Here is a 22,521-nt window from a genome sequence, read left to right as displayed (position 1 = left end):
TTACTTCCAACCAAAATATATTTTCTGTTGTTTCTAAAATGGATTCCATGTGCTTTGATAGGTAACTTGAGTCCCAGTTTAAAACCAGAGTGCACAAAATTGCTGTAGGGTTTGTCACATTATGAAGTCTGTGTTTTCCTGAACAAAGAATACACACCCTAGCCAAAAATAAAAGACAAATATTAATAATCACTTCTTCTATTCCTGTTCAGTGTTAGCATCACCAAGGAAGCCTGACACTAATGAGAATCAGCAATTAATCTGCCAAAATCGTTCAGGAACTGGAATAGTCAATCCTCAGTTCACAGCAGCTTTCATCTTAGTTCAACTTCTTTTCCTTTTCCCTCCTCCTTTTCTTTTAAAACTGTTTAATTTCTGTCTAAATCTTGGTGCAATTCCACACATTAGGAAGACTGTATTTTCTAAATTGAATATTAATTGCTTGATTAAATTAGAAGCACTATTTGAAAGCATCTGAGCTTTTATGTACACTTGAAGATGGCTTTCAAATTTACATAGAACCATGTTTCTTCTGACAGTTTTAACCTCTCAATTATCTCATAATCTCTTTTACATAACTTTCTTTGTTGTTTAGTTTCCATAGCCTTGTTGTAAATAGAAAGTGAGCTTAATTAACAGTGTAAAGCCACTGCAAGGTGTGGCAGTCTCCAAAGTTATTAAGAAGAATGAAGTTTTCACTACTAGGCATATACCCAAAAAAGTACAAAAATGCTGATTCTAAGAGGCACATGTACCCCCAGTGTTCATAGCAGTACAAGCAACAATAGCCAAATTATGCAAAGAGCCCAAATGTCTATCAGCTGACGAACGAATGAAGAAAATGTGGTCCGTATATAATGGACTTTACTCAGCCATCAGAAAGGATGAGTACTTACCATTTACATCAACGTGGATGGAATTGGAGCATATTGTGTCAAGTGAAATAAGTTACAGAAAGACAAATACCATATGATTTCACTCATATGTGGAATTTAAGAAACAAAACAGATGAACATAGGGGAAGGGAAGGAAAAATAAAATAAAAGGAAGTAAAAATAAAATAAGAGGTAAACCATAAGAGACTCTTAGATATAGAGAACAACTGAGGGTTGGGGAAAGGACTAAATGGGTGATGGGCATTAAAGAAGACACTTGTTGGAATGAGCACTGGGTGTTTTATGTGGGTAATGAATCATTGGATTATGATCCTGAAATCAGTGCTGCACTGTATGTTAACTTACTTAAAATTTTTTTTTAAATTTTAATTTTTCTTTATCATGGTCAGCCGATACTCAGTTAGGAGGGTCCTCAGGGCAGCTCCAGACCAGAGGCCACAAAGTTTGAGACCTTCGACTAGGAGTACTTAATTTCTCTAAAACTCTAGCATGGGGAGCCTCAGGGTATCTCTCACTACTTTTAAGTGACTGTTTTTTCGTGTATGTGCCAGGATGCCAAGGAGCTCCATGCAGTGTGGTTGAAGGGGAAGGGAGCCCATATTTCTCACCTACGAGACTAAAGCAAGAAGCAAATAAAATCTTGTTTTTAATATATGAAGTTATTGGTAATTTGGAAGACTACCATTCACATCCATATTTATGGTGTTCTTTGCTTTATTTACTTAATTGATTTGTAAAGAGCTGCCCTTGGCTACAAGTTATTGGGACATGATATGATAAAAAATGGAGAACATTTTAAAAGAAAGATGGTAGTAATAATACACTTTAAAACAACTGAAAGATTAGTTTCCACCATCACCTCCCAGGTTAAGATGTTGACTTGTGTATCACATCCCAGAGCAGGGACAATGCCATCTTCAGTACCTGTGGGTTTTGTCCAGAACTCATAAACACTGGCCAAGGCCCCATAGACATCAGAGAGCCTCAGTTAGGATGGCCCAGTTAGAGGAGGGCTCTAGGCACTTATGGAAAAGCCAGGTGGAGAAATAGGCTGCTTCTCTTTGAAGAGTATGTCTGACGTCTTCTAGGCAAGTCTTGACTTGGAAACTGGTTGAGATCTTGGAAATTTTCTGTTTCAACTTCCTCATTAAATAAATGAGGGAACCGAAGCTCCATGAAGTGACTTTGTGGCTGAACCAGGAAACCCAGGTTTCCATACTCTAGGCCACTGGCTTTTCACTCTGTTGCCAAGCTTCTGAGCATGGGGTTTCAGTGCAGGACTCTGGGGTCTTCATGTCAGAAAAGTTTATAGATTACTCAAGGAATAGCTCTGGTCTTTATTAGTCTCCTAATTAAAGATACATCATTATAGAAAATTTACTTTGCTGTAAACTGTCACCTATCTTTGCTAAACATCATAGACATTTATTTCCTTGCCAATTCTAGTGATTCATTATTCACTAGTAATCTCCCTGAAAGTCAAATCATACAAAAATGTAGAAATTCAGTACTAAATCCTAGAGTTTGGCCTTTTAGATATGTAGCCACAGAACTAACTTTTAGTAATTCTTGCAGCATGAAGGTTATTAAAAACAAATGAAGACAAATAAACAGTTAACACAGTAGTTTTCCATGTTTGTTTGTTTTTTTTTTTCGAAGAATGAATTGTTTTTTTAAATCTAAAAATATCCAATGCATGCATGTATGTATACGTAGGTGTATGTATTTGTTTGGGTAAATATTGATCAATATTGATATAAAAGGTTAGAAATCTTATTACACTCCATAAAAACATTGAAAAATGCAGAATATTGAACTGAAGTATTTTTTGTTTAGTGAGTTCCATTTGTTTTTTTTATTAATTTTTTATTTTCAGTATAACAGTATTCATTATTTTTGCACCACACCCAGTGCTCCATGCAATCCGTGCCCTCTATAATACCCACCACCTGGTATCCCGATCCCCCACCCCCTGCCCCTTCAAAACCCTCAGATTGTTTTTCAGAGTCCATAGTCCCTCATGGTTCACCTCCCCTTCCAATTTCCCCCAATTCCCTTCTCCTCTCCATCTCCCCATGTCCTCCATGTTAATTTGTTATGCTCCACAAATAAGTGAAACCATATGATAATTGACTCTCTCTGCTTGACTTATTTCACTCAGCATAATCTCTTCCAGTCCTGTCCATGTTGCTACAAAAGTTGGGTATTCATCCTTTCTGATGGAGGCATAATACTCCATAGTGTATATGGACCACATCTTCCTTATCCATTCGTCCGTTGAAGGGCATCTTGGTTCTTTCCATAGTTTGGCGACAGTGGCCATGCTGCTATAAACATTGGGGTACAGATGGCCCTTCTTTTCACGATATCTGTATCTTTGGGGTAAATACCCAGTAGTGCAATTGCAGGGTCATAGGGAAGCTCTATTTTTAATTTCTTGAGGAATCTCCACACTGTTTTCCAAAGAGGCTGCACCAACTTGCATTCCCACCAACAGTGTAAGAGGGTTCCCCTTTCTCCACATCCCCTCCAACACATGTTGTTTCCTGTCTTGCTAATTTGGGCCATTCTAACTGGTGTAAGGTGATATCTCAATGTAGTTTTAATTTGAATCTCCCTGATGGCTAATGATGATGAACATTTTTCATGTGTCTGATAACCATTTGTATGTCTTCATTGGAGAAGTGTCTGTCCATATCTTCTGCCCATTTTTTGATATGATTGTCTGTTTTGTGTGTGTTCAGTTTGAGGAGTTCATTATAGATCCTGGATATCAACCTTTTGTCTGTACTGTCATTTGCAAATATCTTCTCCCATTCCGTGGGCTGCCTCTTTGTTTTTTTGACTGTTTCCTTTGCTGTGCAGAAGCTTTTGATTTTGATGAAGTCCCAAAAGTTCATCTTCGCTTTTGTTTCCTTTGCCTTTGGAGACATATCTTGAAAGAAGTTGCTGTGGCTGATATCGAAGAGATTACTGCCTATGTTCTCCTCTAGGATTCTGATGGATTCCTGTCTCATGTTGAGGTCTTTTATCCATTTTGAGTTTATCTTTGTGTACGGTATAAGAGAATGGTCGAGTTTCATTCTTCTACATATAGCTGCCCAGTTTTCCCAGCACCATTTATTAAAGAGACTGTCTTTTTTCCACTGTATATTTTTTCCTGTTTTGTCAAAGATTATTTGCCCATAGAGTTGAGGGTCCATATATGGACTCTCTACTCTGTTCCACTGGTCTATGTGTCTGTTTTTATGCCAGTACCATGCTGTCTTGGTGATCACAACTTTGTATTAAAGCTTGAAATCAGGTAACGTGATGTCCCCCGTATTTTTAAATGACTGTTGCACAGCTCTATTTACATATCTTGGGCTGGGGTTAATTTATATTATTAATTCTCTTCCAGCTCTTCCACAGGGATGGTAGTGGAGAAAGATTGGGGCCAGGTAGCTGACTCTCCAATATTCCCCACAAATTTCAGTTTGTGCAATTACTTTTTATGGGACAGTCTTTAATCTAAGATGAGATGGTCCTATTTCCACTAGAGCTGAAGCTTTGCAGGGCTCTGTGATCCATAGACCTGGTGTGTGCAGAGCAGAGGTAGGGGTGGTTTGTGCTGGTCTTACTGGGGAGGAACCCACTGCTCCTCTGGCTTTCAGTCATACTTGCCCTTGTAAAAAATGCACCGGCAGAGTACGGAGGGGAGGGGCCACATAAAAATAAATTCAAAACGGATGAAAGACCTAAATGTAAGGCAGGAAACCATCAAAATCCTAGAGGAAAACACAGGCAGCAACCTCTTTGACCTCAATTGCAGCAACTTCTAACTTAGATACATCTACAGAGGCAAGGGAAACAAAAGCAAAAATGAACTATCAGGACTTCATCAAGATGAAAAAAATCTTGTGCACAGGGAAGGAAACAGTCCACAAAACTGAAAGGCAACCTACAGAATGGGAGAAGATATTTGTAAATGACATCTCCGACAAAGGGTTAGTATCCAGGATCTATAAAGAATTCATCAAAATCAACACCTAAAAAATAAATAATCCTGTTAAAAAATGAGCAAAAGACATGAAATTTTCCAAAGAAAACATCGAGATGGTCAGCAGACACATGAAAAGATACTCAATACCACTCATCATCAAGGAAATATAAATCAAAATCACACCTGTCTGAATGGCTAAAATTAACAATACAGGAAACGACAAATGTTGGCGAGGTCGCGGAGGAAGGGGAACCATCTTACTCTGTTGGTGGAAATGCAAAGTGGTGCAACCACTCTTCAAAACAGTATGGAGCTTCCTCAGAAAGTTGAAAATAGAAGTACCGAATGACCCAGCAGTTATACTACTAGGTATTTACCCAAAGAATACAAAAATACTAATTTGAAGGGATACACGTGCCCCCCCCCGTCGATGTTTATAGCAGCACTGTCAACACTAGCCAAATTATGGCAAGAGCCCAAATGTCCACATGCACATGCACACACACACACACACACACACACACACACACATGAATATTACTCAGCCATCAAAAATAATGAAATCTTGCCATGTCCAGCTATGTGGTTGGAGCTAGAGAGTATTATGCTGAGCAAAGTAAGTCAGAGAAAGACAAATACTATATAATTTCACTCATATGTAGAATTTAGGAAACAAAATAGATGAACACAGGGAGAAAAAAGGGAGGGAAGCAAATCATAAGAGACTCTTTTTTTTTTCTTTAAGTAGGCTCCATTGCTGGGTATGGGGCTTGAATTTACAGCCCTGAGATCAAGACTTGAGCTGAGATCAGGAGTCGGATGCTTAACCAACTAAGCCACCCAGGCACCCCCTAGAGGCTCTTAATTGTAGGGGACAACCTGAGAGTTGCTGGAGGGGAGGTGGATGGGGATGGGCTACATGGGTGATGGATATTAAGGATATTAAGGAGGACACTTGTTGTTGTGTTGAGCATATATGTAAGTGATGAACCACTAAATTCTACCCCAAAACAAGTATTACACTATATGTTAACTGGAATTTAAATGAAAATTTGAAACAATAACAAAAACAAAAAAAAAACCTTAAGCTTTCTTAAAATGTTTCCTTAGAATAACATATACTTTCTGCATCAAAATTTTTAGGGGAAATTGGAAGGGGAGGTGAATCATGAGAGACTATGGACTCTGAAAAACAATCTGAGGGTTTTGAAGGGGTGGGGGTGGGAGGTCGGGGTACCAGGTGGTGGGTATTATAGAGGGCACAGATTGCATGGAGCACTGGGTGTGGTGCAAAAATAATGAATACTGTTATGCTGAAAATAAAAAATAAATTTAAAAAAATTTTTCTCAAGAAAAGTGCTGAACTTTGCATATTTTCCTCATATATATATATATATATATATATATATATATATGACTCTTTATGTCTTTTTTAGTACTATAGTATAGGGTGGAGATGTGGAGATGTGGTTCTGAGTGTGAAAATGCTTTTGTTTTTGCAGGTCTTATCATTTCTCTGCAGCTTCTTCGTGGAGACATGGAACAGATTAGGAGAGAAAACCCCATGATATTTGGTAGGGGGTTGGCAATTACAAGAAAATTGGGATTTCCTGATGTCATCATGCCAGGTAGGGAGCACTTCTTGGGGCTGGGTTGGGAGAGGGGTCAGAAGGATGGAGTCTGGTGCTTCTCTCATGAGCAGATGGTGAACTGTGCTGGGGAGGAGCCCTGCAGCCATTAAAAGCCTCTGAATCCAAGTCAGCTTGCTGACTACAGCCTGTAGTCAGTAGCTCCTTTTTTGGCATCTGTTCTTTTCCAGAATCCCCCACATCATACTCACCCATGCAACATAACAATCCAGCAGATGGGCTTTGTTGTCTCCTGTAGAGCCTGGATGGTAGAAACTAACATGGAATTCTTCATGGGAATGCCGCTCAAAAGAACTTCCTTTGGGGGTGAAAAATACACCAAAATATATGCCTTGTAGTATCGATGAATACAATTCATGTAGGAAAAGCAGATCAATTTTAATGTATTGGAAAACAAGTCGGGCAAATGGTATGTTAGGCGCTAAGAATAGTACTACCTAGCCAGGTTCACTGTTCTCATCTAATGCCCAGTGGAAAGCCAGAGCAGAAAGTGGGAATGCACATCAAATGTGGTTCTAGGGCAGTCCCAGGTTCATGTTTCCTAGTCTGGTCGATGCAGACAAAGCTAGGAAAGTAGATTGAAACAGGTCAACAGAGCCAAGGGGACTATAGGGAGTGAGGGAAGGGTATAGGCATGGCTCAAATGGAGGGCAGGTGATCTGATAAGCAGAGAAGATGTGAACAAAGGAAAATCTGAACAAGCAAATAGCTGGTTTTCTGAATGGGTTACCTACCCTTTTCATTGAGTTTTACTGATCCAGTAAAAGCTTGTTTGCTTCTTTCTGTTCGGAAGAGCCAGGGCAGGCCAAACTGCACTGCTTGTAACCACTCTATATGTCACCTATTGGAAGTTCCTCATGGTGCTCTCAGCCCCCTTGTTGGAAATATTTGTCAGCATGTACCCAAGCCGGGAGTATGGCCTGAGCAGAGAGAAGGCCCATGTGATGGCCTCCAGCTGCCTTCCAACTTCCCCCACTATGCCTAGACTTGTTTTCTCTTGCCTGCTTCCCCTCTGCATAGACACTGTGGATGCAGAATAAGCTACTGGGAACAGCCCTCATCTTCTGCTCACACACACACACACACACACACAGGTCTTCTGGATGGGAAACCTGGGCCACTCAATCAATTCCATTTGTAACGGGATGGAAATCAATAGCATTTGTAATGTTAGGCAGACTTCATGCTTCCGAAGGGCCCCCATCTGACTGTTGTAGAGGGATAGCCTTCATAGGACACTTCTTCCATCCTGTCCTGACACCATTCCTCAGCCCTGATTGTTGGGACAAGAAGAGCCCAGGCATAGTCTTGGCTTCCTGGCAAAATGTCATGGAAGAAAGAAGAAGTGGTTATCAAAATTGATCTGGTGATTTTGTTTTTTAAGTTACATATCCAGGTTCATGAGGTGAAGTAATATATTCTAAGAGATATACCTAAGTCTTCCTTTCTTTTAAGAAGTTGTTTGCCTGCAATTTAGACATTTCTTTCCTCTTAGCCTTCACAGTCAGAGGATTAAAACCAAATGAACAGAGACTAAAAAGGAACAAAGTTCAGTCAAAACAATTCTTAAGCAAAGCTTGATTTTAAGAGTTATGTTTTCTAACCCTCGTTTATGGAAAGAAATCTTTTTGTGGAGCACCCCGCATCTCTTTGCATCATAGGCACTCAGGTTCAGAAAGGACTTCTGGGTATGCTGGATGAGACTGAGGAAATGAGCTGTATCAGGCACTGGTGAGACAAGCTAAGGTTAAGTGAGTTTTCCCTCCCCTGGGCAGCGAAGGGATCATCAGATGCTTTGCAATCCTGAAAGGTCCAGGTTAGGCCTGTGAGTAAGCTGTTCCTTTCTGCCTTTGAGTACTAAGTGCTAGAGCTGAAAGTAAGGATTGGTTCACAGGCGGGACGCGGTCCTTTGTGCATCATCTGTCTCCTCTACTCTTCCTCCCTTTGAGGAGAGAGCTTTTTTGCAGATGGCCACTCCCAGCATTGTGAGTTAACAACTGACAGACATCTTAATGCACTCCAAGATATCATCGGAGTGAGTTTGCCATCCTCAGGCATGCTGATAGGGCTGGCCTGCAGCTTCTGGAGCAACAGGAAGAGTGTACAGGAACGTTTTACATTGCAGTCAGCCTATCCTGGGAAACCATAAGCTCCAAAGTCCCTTGGTGAGGCTTCCTACAGCTGATCTTCCCTTCACCTGTGGGAATGTTGGACCTGGGCCGCAGCACACCCTCAGCCCACATAGTGTTGGTGTGACCAAGTTACAAGAAGTTGTCACTTCTTGATACATGGACATACTTACGAGAAATAAACAAGGCAATGAATTATGTCAGTTACTGTGATCATTTCAACACTTAAGCTACAGAGTTCAGCCAGGCTCTAGTCACACCAGTATCCAACATACCATTTTTAAAAAGGTCTCTTCAATGGTCTCCATTGCTTTCCATGGGCAAACACCACGTGACTGCTGTGAACCAGAGATGTGCTACTCTCTGCCACAGCTGGATCCTCATGGCACAGCCATCCAGCTCTGCTCATGAGCCCTGGTAGTGAGCAAGAGGCAGGAGTGCTATTCCCGTTGCTCTGGGAGTTCCCAGAGAAGACACATGAACCAGGACAGACATTCTTGATTAGAGAAGAACAAATAGATATGGGAATTGAAGTCTGATTTTGAAACTGAGCACTCAAGGTGCTTTTATTGGTTGGTCACCATATTCCCATGGGTACTTCCTTCTTCTCTCCAAACCCATTTTAGTTCAGTTCAAAAGATAGTAACTCCGGGATGCCTGAGTGGCTCAGTGGGTTAAAGCCTCTGCCTTTGGCTCAGGTCATGATCCTAGGGTTCTGGGATCGAGCCCCACATCGGGCTCTCTGCTCAGCTGAGAGCCTGCTTCCCTTCCCCTCTCTCTCTGCCTGCCTCTCTGCCTACTTGTGATCTCTGTCTGTCAAATAAATAAATAAAATCTTAAAAAAAAAAAAAAGATAGTAACTCCTTTCCTAGATTTTTCTTTTCAAGAAAATGGGCAGGAAAGACTAGGGCAGGACAAATGTTCCAGGTGAACAAGTTGGAGTTAACATTGTTCCCAATAAAGTAGCCAAAAGAAAATTGCCAGCCCAAAGACTGTAAACTGAGAGGAATGATTAAAACCTTTTGTTCAGTAAGAGGCCGTGCCCTCCTGCAGACCATGCCCGATCCAGCAGAGCCCTGCCACCACCTTCTACAGCCCTCTGTCATTCATAGCTTTCCTATAAAGCCTGTGCCCTGGAGAATAGAGTTCTGTCATGGCTCTGTGGGAATTACGTTTTGACTTATTGTCTAAGTCTTGAATTTTTAAGGGTTTTCATTTTCTGTGGAATATGGGCCAAGTTTCATATGAGTGATATGGTCTTCCATCTTGTCAGAAGAAACCTGCCCTTTGATTTAATGTGCTCTGGCTGAGGACTAGGTTTTCCCCAAAGCAGTAGTTCTCTGACTTGAGTTACCTGTGGGGCTTGGAGACCGCCCCCAGGGGTTTCTGATACAGTAGGAATGGAGTGGGACCCAACAATTTGCATTCCTCACAAGCTCTGAGGTGATGGTAATGCTCCTAGTTTGGGGACCCATGTCCTAAGAGGGACTCTGCCTTAGGGAGGCTTTGTCCTTCCCTGACTCAGCCCTGGCACAAGGAGTGCTCCTCTCTGGGTTGCTCCGACTTGCTCTTAGAAGGCAGCTCTGCAGGCATGACATCCCTCTAGGGGACCCTCTGACTCTTGCCCTTGTGCTCAGAAATACACTGTCCTCTGCTTTGACCCTTGATAAAAAGTGCATGCTTCATCACCGACCTGCAAGTGATGTTTTGTTTTTGTTTTTTTTTTTTCTCTCTTTTCCTGTTTGTCTTAATTGTTCTTGTCTCTCTCTGTGCTGTCCCCTCATTCTCGCCCCTTTCTTTCTGGTGCAGAGATGAAGATAGTTGGGTGTAAGTTCTTGCTTTTGTGTGTCCTGTCTGCTTTTTGCCTGCTTTGTTTCCATCTTCATTTGTTTCATGGAATGTTGCAATACTGGGGTGGGGCTTCATGGACATTATTAATATTTCATCAGCCTCACCTTTTGGGGGTAACTGACAAAACATTGAAAAAAAAAAGAAGAAGAAAAAGCCACCACCAGCCCAGCCTAGAACACTGTGTATTAGGTGCTCTTTAAGATCTGAGGAAACTAAACCTAAGAACTAGGTGCGTAGCTACAGGGAAAGACTTTTAGGAGACACACCAGCTACTTCCACTGAAAAGAAAATGAGAGGTGCTTATCCCAGGCTACACAGAATCAGAAAGTAAGAAAGCTTGTCGTTTCAGTGCTGTTGGACACATCTCACACAAAAGGCAAACACAGAGACATGACTTTTTTTTTTTCATTTTATTTTATTTCTTTTCAGTGTTGCAGAGTTCATTGTTTATGCACCGCACCCAGTACTTCATGCGATACTATCCTCCTTAATACCCACCAGCAGGCTTACCCATGCCCCCACCCCCCGCCCCTTCAAAACCCTCAGTTTGTTTCCCAGAGTCCACAGTTTCTCATGGTCTGTCTCCCCCTCCGATTTTTAAAAGAAAGCTCTCCTCAAAAGAAGTGATGCAAGTATTTACCACAAGTAGATTTGTAGGACTGTGGTCAGTCTGAGTGTCAAATGAGGCTTTGGCAATATCTAAGGGATGGTTTAGGAATGATCACATCTGGTCCCACAACAGGCTGGAAGATCAGCATATGCTTGACCTAAGAAAGGAATAGCCATATATAATGATGTCATACTATGCCCATTCCTCTCTTCCTGGTAGATCAGAGAACATCACTGGCTTGTAACAGCAGAAACCAGTAGAAGTGTGACACTGAAGACATGGTTTAAAAGTAAAGAACTTGTTTAGAGTATCCAGGAGATACTCTATAAAGAATATCTCTCCTTGATACTCTAAAGACCTCCCAAGAGTCCTTTTTGGTGGAGGAAGGGCTCTTCCTTAAAATAAGAACTACAACAAAACAAACTACTGGTTGTATGCCTGAAACTGCCTAAGTTGAATGGTTGTTAAGTCTCCAAATCTCCATGGAGCTGTCCATGTTATGTCATGTCTATGTCACTCCTATTCTGCCAGGAGAGACAATTGGTGCCATCCTGAGCAGGCCGCTGTGTCTGCTGAGAGAAGGTTAGCTCTAGTTTCACATGGTCTTAAGGGAAAGAAAACACTACCCTTCCTAATCCTATCTAATAGTAGACAAGGTATAAATAATACACTATTAAATACTAGTATCCTTGAACCCAAAGCCTAATATGTGGTGTGACTAATGTACACAGAAGGAACATGAATATAATAAAGAATCCAGACAAGTCTGAGTGCCCAAAGCTGTGTGGGCTGCCCTGGATCATTTCTCCTGGGATGGAACTCCACATAGGCTGGAACCATGTTGCCCCCAAATTCCTAGGAAGGCTGGCGTGTCTGGCAGGAGATTCTCTTGCTAACAGATGCTCTGGTGCCTGAGCCAGACCGCAGAACTTCTGAAACTGGCCAAGTATGCTCTCAGAAGAGAGGTGCAAACACTCTAGGAGTTGTGTTTCTCTGGTGTCATACTAGGATGCAAGACTTCAGAGGGTCGCACCTGGCCACTGTGGCAGGCAGTTCTCTGTCACTGTGGGCTGCAGCTCTGTTACAGTGCTCCCAGCCGCCTAAGATTTCTGGTAGCTGAAAAACAGTTTCCTTCTAAGACCTCTCACTTACTGTAAAGACCCCAGAGTGTTTCAAGCCAATCCCTGAGGTAATAAGATGGTCTCAGGTACATTACCCTGCTCCTTCCCAGCAGTTGCTTATGTGGACTTACAAGAATTTAGATTTTTGATGTGTCATCGTGGTGTAGTGAAGCTGTTCTTGACACCTAACCACTCCAAGCCAGGTATCCAGAAACTCTAGTCCCTAGGCCAGATCTAGCCAGCAGCTTATTTTTGTACCATCTTCCAGCAAAGAATAGTTTTTCACGTTTTAAAAGGGTTGTAAAAACAAAGGACATTTAACAGAGACCTATGTGAAACACAGAGCCTAAAATACGAACTATCTGGCTTCTTACAGATAGAGTTTGCTGACCTCTGCTTCCTCTTAAGTCCCTAGTCTCATGGCACACAGCTCTACCAACAGCTGGCCTTGGCTACTCTGGCAGACTGTGAAAAGGACAGAGACAATATATTTGGAGGCCGTCCTACAAGTTCAACCTCATTCATTACATCTTTCCACTGCAGAAACTCTGGTGCATGTCAGCTGAGCGTTAAGCGCTCAGAGATATAAGGCATTGCTGATGCTGCTAGGTGTCCTGCTAACCTCAGGAAGCCGAGTTCATGTAACAAAGGGAAGCAGGGCCACCCTCAATAATACCCACTCCCACAGCCCACAGAGAAACCTCTCCTTTCCAGAACCCTCTCAGCATTCATCTGTGCTGCCTACGAGCTGCCTAGCCCCACACCCAGCCAGATTTCATCATCTTCCGAGCAAACCCCATGGTGTGGTCCCCTGGCATTAAACCCTGGAAAGCATCAGAATCATCTGTTGAGTGTTTGTTTAATGTATGTACTCAAACCCCGCCCAAGAGCAACCACAATCTTACAGGGTAGATGCTAGAAATCTGGTTTTCATAAGCTCCCCAGGTGATTAGAATATAGCCAGCCAAACAGTGGTCTGCAAACTAACCTCATAAGCCATTGCTCAGGGCTTCTCTTTCCCATCCTCATTGTAGTATGCCTATCCTCAAACCTCTCCTAAGAGCTATTTCCTTGCATTTGGTCCTGAAGTTTACAGGAGCCTCCTGGAGACAGTGCCTTAACCCAAACGCATGATTCTGATGATAGGCTTTGTGAACATATAACATGTAACAGGGACAACTGAAGAGCAAGGAACCTGGGAGGCTATCTGTAAGGCAGGCCTGGGTCATTAGATCCTGGGGGGGCCTTTCACATTGGCTGCTTCTTAGGTTTTCTCCTAGTTCCAGGAGAATTAGTAGAGAGCTCTATTTAAATGATCCCCCAGAGAGCTTTTGATAAGAGGGCCCCAGTAACATTAACTATCACAGTTCTTGAAATTGAGGCCGTAATTTGCAAAATTGCAACCCATAAAGCAGCCTAATATCCATTCTGCTGAGAATAGCCCTGGTCTTAGGCAAGTCTGTTCTCCAAATAAAGAGCAGTGAAAGATCTGATGAAATCAAGCTGCTTCAGTCTGTAACTCAGAGGGCATGTTTACTTGTTTTGATAAATTTTCTCAGCAAGATATCACTAAAGGCATTCTGTTTAAATAGAAAATTTAAAAAGAATGAAAGCTGTAGGAATATCCAGCTCAGTTCTTCCATTTGAAATTGGCATTTTGATTTACAATGCCCTGGAGTTACAGCTCAGAAACCATGGGCTCACTTTATGAAATCATCACAGACCAAATTCTGTCATTATCAATCTCCCACTTTTGTATGAGTATCTATATCATATATTGCTAGGAAATATTTAAATGTTTCATTTGAAGGACACATTTATTTAGGGCTAACTTTTGTATGGAGTCACAGAAATTTAAAATGTTTGTACAAGCTAGAATCTTATTGCTGGTAGCCAGTATCTGCTTTTACATATCATGTGGATTATCTTAAATGATTTCTAGAGAGTGCTGGTTTAAACCAGAGTAGTAGTTTAAAAAGTAGCTGTTCTTTAGATTAGACATTAAAATTCTCTATTTGCTTTATGCCAAATCAGCCTAGAAATTTAGTAACTATTTAAATTCCATAGAAAAGCTAATGTGTAACTCAAAGACTTTTATCAAAAGAAGCCTCCAAAGTCTGTTTCTATTAGAAATTCTGTTTCTATTAGAAATGCAAGGTGTAACCACCTCTCATTTATCCCATTATGATAACAATTATCTATAGGAAAGTTCCCATTTAATTTTGAATTTTACTTCAGGGGACTGATTTTATTCATCTCCTGCCCATAGTAGCAAACTTGTGGATTTGAGTTTCCCTTCTGCTCTCCTTTCCTACCCTACCTGCACCTCTGAGTGCTATTTTCACGATATGCTGGGAAGACCCACGCAGAGATGTCCAAAGGAGGCAGATTCAAGCCAGACTCACGAAAATTCCAAGTAGAGGCTCTCCTCACCCGGGAGAGAAGTCTGTGTGAACGGCAGGGATAGACACCCCCTAGGCTGTCCTGCCTTGCCAGCAGTTAGTTACATTTGTATGTGATTTTCAGAACGAATTTTCCTTTTCCTTCATGGTAGCCTCAGGGCTATTTGGGGAACAGGATGTTTTTCACACATTAGAGAAAGTTCTCTGGGCTGTCAGAGAATAAGTAATTGCTTCTTACAGGCTGCTCTTCCCCCACACTTGAGTGGAAGTATTTTAAGGGCTTCATTGTGCAACCAAATAGCCATGGCTGTGTTCCTGGTATAGTAAGACGACCTGAAGAATAGAAGGTCTGCTCATGAAGACCTCAAAACCCAGGTATATGCCAGTCCTGGTCTACCATGTTTCATGCATAAGAGACACTAAGACACTTCCACAATCAGAGAGGTGGCCTGTGCAGAAAAAGAGCAATCATCATGTATCTGACCAAACTAGAGAGCTCACTTGCCAACCAGAAACAATACCTGCTTATGTTATTGTGATTCCAAGAAAAGAACTTTCAGATGGGCCAGTTTTGCTAAGAACTGAGGTAGAAAGAATATTCTGAATTGGCTTGTTTTGCAAGTTAATCATTCCATCACCTCTCAATTGAATTCTTCAGGCTGCTAACGCATCTTCACTTCGGTCTTACATGTTTTCCTGGAGTTACAGCTCAGAAACCATTTCCTTTGCCACATTCCTTGGAAGATTTTTTTCCCCAGAGACTTAACTATTTTTTTTCTGAAGGTCAAAATCCCTTCTTTAGAATGTATGGATAAAACTGGCCATGTTACAAAATTAGAGCAGCCCCAATGAGCTCCCCTTATACATGAATAGACAACCCCACTCCCTTAAAAATGGCAGATGTGGTCATTCCTTAGGTCATTTTAGCTTGCAGTTTGAGCTTCTTTAGCCCAGTCTCCAACAGCAGTTATTGGCAAAGTGGGCGGGAGTCAGAGCCCAGGGAAGCACAACAGATTGTCCCCTCAACCCCATGCTTTAGCCCCTGTGATTCTGAAGAGTCATCTGTTCCCAGAGCACATGCCATACAAAGAAGAAAAAAATGACAGTCCTGTGACCTCCATCTGGCACTCCAGGAAGGGATGGGATTTGGAGCTAAGCCTCCATCCAGAAAGAAAAAGTAGTGTATCATCTGTAAAGACTCAGAAAGGTTAAGAGTTGAAAAAAGAAAACCTATAAAAGAAAAAGGAAATTACCTTTTTTTTGGAGGGAAAGGAGAAGGGATTAGTAGTTAAGGCATAGACACGATAAAACTGTTATTCCTGTTGATTCTAAAATCTTTGTCCTTTGGAAGGCTCAGATTTCAGCTATTCTCCTGGAGGGTAGAGAGACTGAGTAGTCACCTATGATATGAGAGAAGATTCTCTGCCCCACATTTTCCCACCCTGGACAAGGTGTGGTGAACAGCTTTAGAATTCAGACTTAGAGGACACATGACTAACCAACCTAGTACCGCTGCACTGATATGGGTAGATGTCCACCATTATTAACCAAGCTTGCGATGCCCCGAGCACCCACCTGAACCCTGGAGGACCCAAATGCTAGCCTGGTCCTCCATACAAATGGGTCTGTGTGGCTTCTGTGGTCGTGAAGACATGGCATTTCTCTCCCCATAGGCGATATCCGCAATGACCTGTACCTAACCTTGGAGAAGGGGGATTTCGAGAGAGGGGGAAAGAGTGTACAAAAGAATATTGAAGTGACCATGTATGTGCTTTATGCAGATGGAGAAATACTGAAGGTAAGATTTGCCAGTCAGTTTGGAATGAAGGCTAATCCTGAAATAATTTTTGTGACTCTATGGACTTTATCCAGAGATCCATTCTCCTCAGGCAGACGTCACTCAAATGACTGCATGTACATTCTTCTCTGCCTTTTCTTTTCGTCAAGGAAACCCTGCAGTAGGCTTTGATGATGACTTCCAGTGTCATACAGCCTGTTTAGAAATGCTTCCTAGTGTCTGACCTCAATCCTTCCTGCTCCAATTTAGACCTATTCCCTCTAGTTCTGTCCTACATGTTACTTTTTCTGCCATTCTGTCTAGCATCAAGCTGCCTACTTTTGGTAACTGTTATTAGGTCCCACTCTTTTTGTTCCTTAAGCTAATAAAGCTGCACTTGCTCTTTGGTCAAGGGTGGGACTTAGGCACTCACTTGCTGGTACCAAGTTATGTGACAAGGAACAGCAGAGTCAGGCTCTAAACGATTATTTCCAGCCAATGCCAGTATAAAGATGGAAGTATGTCTTCTGTCACTCCTCATTCAAAGTGAAGAACTGGAGTGCTGTTTTTCCACCATAGGTATGTCCGTTTTCCCCAGTCATGTCATGATGAAGTCCCTGGCAAATAACAAGGCCTCATTTGCATAGCACTTGATAGAAGGCAAATCATTCTTTTACAGACCTTGCTCCTGTATGTTGACAATAGCCTTGTGAGGCAGGCAGAACAGGAATGATCATCCACATTTTATGGAAGGAAGAAAGTAAAATTAGTCAAAACCATCTCCTAAAGCTAGAAGGAAATAGAGGAGAATGTTTATTTGGTGGTAGAAACAGTGATTTGTATTACATTTTAAAAACTCACCTCAAGAAAATAAATTAACTTTAAAAAGAAGGAGGGTGGCACCTGGCTGGCTCAGTTGGAAGAACATGTGACTGTTGATCTCACGGCCTTGAGTTGGAGCCTCACATTGAGTGTAGAGATTTTACTAAAAAAAATAATTTTAAAAACCTACTCCAAGGACTAAGGCATGTCCATTGTTTGCACGGATAACACCAAGATCAGCAGAGCTGTCAGCTACTGACAGCTCCCTTGTGCAGACAGGGAGCTGCTCCTGCTTGTATTACCTGCAACTTCCTGTCTTCCAGGAAGATGGGACTACAACTTCATGGCAATATTTGGAAATGGGGTCAAGGTATATCTGGTTCTTCCTTATCTAGGATAGTCAGCCAAGGGCAACCTTGGAAGGAAGGTTAGAAAGCAAGCTCTCTCCAGTTTATAGATTAATTGATTTTCTGATCAGGTAAAGTGTCACGTACAGTTGACTTCTCCAATGGAGTTCACTCTTTCCTTTCTGAATGAGGATGAAGAGCTTATCTTGGTGGTTCAGATACACTGTTCAGCTTCCCTCTAGTCTATTGAGCAGTGGGTGTGGTTCCTTCTGCCCCAAGGAAAAGAAGGAGCATTGTTTACTATGGATTCTTTATGCCATCTACACAGTTGTCTCCAAAAGTTTTGAATTTTAGTCAAATGAATTTTCTCATCTTGTAGATTTGGTCTGGTGGGAAAATAGGACCCACACAAAGGAGAAAATATCCTAGTGCCGCAGAGAAGTCCGGGGGCTTCCTCCGGGAAGATGACACTTTATTATGCTTCTCTCTTTCAGGATTGCATAAGCTTGGGTTCAGGAGAGCCAAACAGGAGCTCCTACCACTCCTTTGTCCTCTACCACAGTAATAGTCCTCGGTGGGGAGAGATTATCAAATTGCCCATCCCCATCGACCGGTTCCGGGGCTCCCACCTGCGCTTCGAGTTCAGACATTGTTCCAGTGAGTGAGAATTCTCTCCACATTCCTTGGAGGATATGAATGTCCTATTGTCTCAGAAGTCTTTCCTCAGAAAGAGAACTCAGGAGGTTCTTGTTATTGGGGCAAGAAAAATGAGGAGTTCTGAATCAGTGGGTACTCAAGGATGGGATGTCATTAGAGGCTGTTCTTTAAACAGTGACTCAAACCATGAGGTCTGGTGCTGGCCCTTCCTAGGGTCTAACCCAGACATCGGATAATTACCAGTGTCATTCCCCTTTGGGTGTTTCCTTTCTGCATATTAAACTGCTTCTTAAAGAGCCTCTGGTTTATCAAGACCAGCAGTTTAGTTTCTATTTGAGTCTAGGTAGCCCGTGTACCTTGGGATATAAATGGAAACCTGGTCCAGTACATTTCTCATCATTCCTGCTGTCAGGTAACTACCTAATTAATGAAAGCAAGGGACAAAGAAGTAAAGAATGTAGGTGATAAGCACAAGGGGGATTTCTGTTAAAAAGCAAAGTGGGGGGCAAAAACAACTAACACTTAGCTCTGGTTGCAGCAAAGGACAAAGGGGAAAAGAAACTCTTTGGCTTTGCATTCTCACCCCTGATGCGGGATGATGGCACCACTCTCTCAGATGACATCCATGAGCTCTATGTGTACAAGGTATGGAACCTGTCTGTCTCTCACCTAAACCCTCACACCCCTGAGACGACTCTCACACATGGTTCTCAGTTAGGTGGTTTTCAGTGGGCAGACTGAAGGATCCAGGATAGCGCACTGGCGGCTGACAGCAGGATAGCTGTGGGTAGGCTTTTGTCTTCTACCTATAGGCGCCTTCTTCTCACAAGTGATGCCAGCAGGCCCTTTGCTTCCCAACTCCCACTTCACAAGTAATGGATGTCTTTTACCAACTCCTCTGTGCTGTTGGTGGCTTGGCTAGTACATTCAGACACCTGCCATATGAGATCATGGTTCTGTCAGCTGTCACAGTGCCGCTGCCCCCCAGAGTTGTCTGCGCACCAGGTGGAGGCCACCTGCCCCAACATGTTCTCTTTAAAAGGCATGTGAGCCATGCTGGGGAGTATTCAGTTAGAAAGCAGTCTTCTAAGAGAACCTGAGGTCCAAGACCTAGCCTCAGGAAGATGAGAGCAAACATCAACATCAAAAAATCTCCTGCGGCCTGCTTTTTACACGTGGCGTGGTTCAGGAAACATTCTGTATTCTCTACCTTTGCCTACAGTGCGATGAGAATAGCACGTTTAACAACCATGCTCTGTACCTGGGCTTGCCCTGCTGCAAAGAGGACTACAATGGCTGCCCCAACATCCCCTCCAGCCTCATCTTCCAGCGCAGCACCAAAGAGTCTTTCTTCATCTCCACACAGCTCTCCTCCACCAAACTCACCCAGAATGGTAGGCAAGAGGGTCTGCAGGGGGCTGCCCTCCCTGTCCTCAGTGGCTGGTTTCATGTTGCTGATGCATGCTAAGGGAGACAGGAATTAGTTGCTTTTTCATGCCACAATGAGGGCATTCTTTTCACTTGAAATTGGAGCAACCACTTGGCACTAGCAGCCTGGAAGGTTTGCCATGGTTTCAGCAGCTTCAGAGTACGCCTCCAGATTTCACAGATGTGTCTTTGGTCTTGTGGGCACTAAAAAGGCTGTTGGAATGCTTGTGGCTGTTTCTCTTCCTCCAGTTTCCACTGGGCAGGGAGGGTCTGGGCTTTGCTTGTCCTTGGCATAGCCAGTGTTCACCATCTTTTGCACTTGCTTTCTTAGTGGACCTCCTGGCTCTCCTGAAATGGAAGGCTTTTCCAGACCGGATCATGGACATCCTAGGGCGGCTGCGGCATGTCAGTGGGGAAGAAATTGTTAAGGTATGGCTTCCGGAAATTCATACTTGCTACCTGACCAAGAATCTGGGCAGAAGTCCTTACATCTCCTTGATTTCTACTGGTACCCCACTAAGACCATGTCTTGAAATACAACTAGATGAGTAGAAATAAAGTTGTTCTTTCTCTCTCTCTCTCTCTCTCTCTCTCTTTTTTGTTAGCTTCTCTCTCTTTTTTTTTTTTTAAATCCTTAGAATTTTATTTATTTGACAGAGGGAGACATACAATGAGAGAGGGAACACAAGCAGTGGGAGTAGGAGAGGAAGAAGCAGGCTTCCCACTGAGCAGGGAGCCCCATGTGGGGCTGGATCCCAGGGCCCCAGGATCATGACCTAAGCCGAAGGCAGACACTTAACTACTGAGCCACTCAGGCACCCCTGCTAATACTAGTTTTTGAAACTGAAGATCAGTTTATTCTCAGGGCATTTATTTCTTCTAAATGTATATAAAAATATCAATTAGTAAACAGGAAGGTATTTTTAAAATCTGTAATCTTTTTCAATCTGAGTTGTATTCCAGATAAGAAAATATCCTATCAACATATCTGGTTTTGGTGTCAATAATTGATCTCAAGCCACCAGAGGAGAGTGTGAAAAGAATCTGCTAGAATTAAATTTTTTTTTTACTTTTTATTAGAATATTCCAAACATACACAAAAGTAAAATAGCGGAAAGAACCCTATGAGTACCTATCACCTAGCACCAATAATCTTCAGCCTTTGACCAGTACCGCCCATCAACACTCCCATCCACGCCTGCAACTTCAGACATTGCTAGGAAATAAACTGTAAACTTTGTATCATTCAGTTGCCTTTTGACCAACAGAATGTTAGATTTGATTTTTAAAGACTGTTGGTATCCATGAGTGTTTATCATCTTCTCCCTTAGATTTTGCATCTTAGAAACAAAAAACAAAAACAAAATGGTACTAACAGATCTTTTACCCTCCCTGATAGCCGTCAGCAGCAGCTTTCTCTCTTCTCCCAGCATACTGATTTCTAGACCAAAACATGGTTTCTGTAGCTAGAGCCTAGCCTGCTATATCCTCATTCAAGTGTCCTTTATAGTTAAGCCACAGCAGAGAATAAGGGGACTACAGCACTTTGGGGGGTTCTGGGAAAGTGAATTCTTTTTCTCAAAATAAATTTGGCATCAGAACCACTTAGATTTTCATTACTTTAAAGTTGCAATTCAACATGGGTGTCCTGTGTTTTTTAGGTCACTGTTCTTTCCTTAGAAGTTTAGCACTCACCCAAGAGAAAAAGCTTTTCCAAATCTCTCTCAGGACCCTTTGGGCTATACACAAATACCCTGAGTCCACCTAGTTATCCCTTAGTTGGATGGAGGTGGAATATTCAATTATTTTTAAGTAAGGTTTGAGATCTTAGATTTTTGAGATTGTTTATTGGGAAATTAAAATCACTGGTGTATGGAAGTTTGACCATGTATACAAGGTCCTAAGACATGAGCCCTCTGATTTTTATTTTACAGTTTCTGCAAGACATCTTAGATACACTCTTTGTGATTTTGGATGATAATACAGAGAAATATGGCCTGTTGGTGTTTCAGTCCTTGGTAAGTCTCACCCTTCCTGACGTCCTTTTTTGTTAGTTATTTCTGTCACATGTTTTCCAAAATCCAGGGGAAGCAGTTTATTAGGATGAGTCAATACAAGGTACAGATGTTTCCAGAAGAAAAGGGGATGAGGAGTGACCCAAGGAAGACCAGCCAACCAACTTATCAGAGAGATCCCAACATCAAATTTGAATAATTCAGCCTGGTCAGGTCCAGGCCTTTGTAGTTCTGGTACTCAGTCTCATCACTGTAGTCAAGTTGCCTAGCCCCTGAAATAGAGACCTACACACCACCAGTATGCTGAGAGATGAATACAGGAAACTAGGTGGCCTGTACTTTTACCTGCACAGTAGGATATAACCACCAGGAAGAGCAGAGAGTCCTCACCCATGCTGGTCTGAGCATCACACTCTGTCCCTGTGTGCAGTTGTTTCGGAACCGGAATCTCCAACGGCTGCTTAGTGAGAATGGACAGTGGCTTGAACATTCAGTGCATTTAGCTTAATAGATCTTGTCCCATAGGAGTGCCACACATTCAAGGGGAACCTCATACTGTAAGTCTACCTAACATGAGGAGCAGAGGCAGGAGTTAAAATGACACGTCCAAAAAAAAAAAGATACACGCATAGTTTGCCCCTTTGGCTTTTCTTCTTCTTTGCTCTCCTGGCCAGCCAGCCCCATTTCTGAAGGGCACAGCCTTTCATAGGCTGAGCTGGCTCAGAGAATAATCTTTTTTTTTTCTTCCGTTTTCCAAGTTTTCTGAGACACCTTTGTATTTATGCCACCATGCACAGGTATTGTTTTCTTTCTCCTAATCTGTATTACCCCACCT

General features: G+C 42.3%; 1 protein-coding gene across 9 annotated transcripts in view; it reads left to right on the top strand.

The window, feature by feature from the left end:
* DOCK3 (dedicator of cytokinesis 3) overlaps positions 1-22,521 on the top strand; it is a 568,909-nt gene that overhangs the window by 459,493 nt on the left and 86,895 nt on the right. For all 9 annotated transcript variants that reach the window (XM_082702076.1, XM_082702074.1, XM_082702073.1 and 6 more), the window contains exons 14-20: positions 6,381-6,506; positions 16,314-16,438; positions 18,081-18,243; positions 18,782-18,888; positions 19,466-19,637; positions 20,003-20,100; positions 21,606-21,689. In XM_082702076.1, coding sequence (XP_082558202.1) covers positions 6,381-6,506; positions 16,314-16,438; positions 18,081-18,243; positions 18,782-18,888; positions 19,466-19,637; positions 20,003-20,100; positions 21,606-21,689 — 875 coding nt within the window. The remainder of the gene's footprint in view (positions 1-6,380; positions 6,507-16,313; positions 16,439-18,080; positions 18,244-18,781; positions 18,889-19,465; positions 19,638-20,002; positions 20,101-21,605; positions 21,690-22,521) is intronic.

Source organism: Mustela nivalis (assembly GCF_964662115.1).
Source record: "Mustela nivalis genome assembly, chromosome: 1".
NCBI classification, from domain to species: domain Eukaryota; kingdom Metazoa; phylum Chordata; class Mammalia; order Carnivora; family Mustelidae; genus Mustela; species Mustela nivalis.
This window is presented reverse-complemented; position numbering and strand designations above follow the sequence as displayed.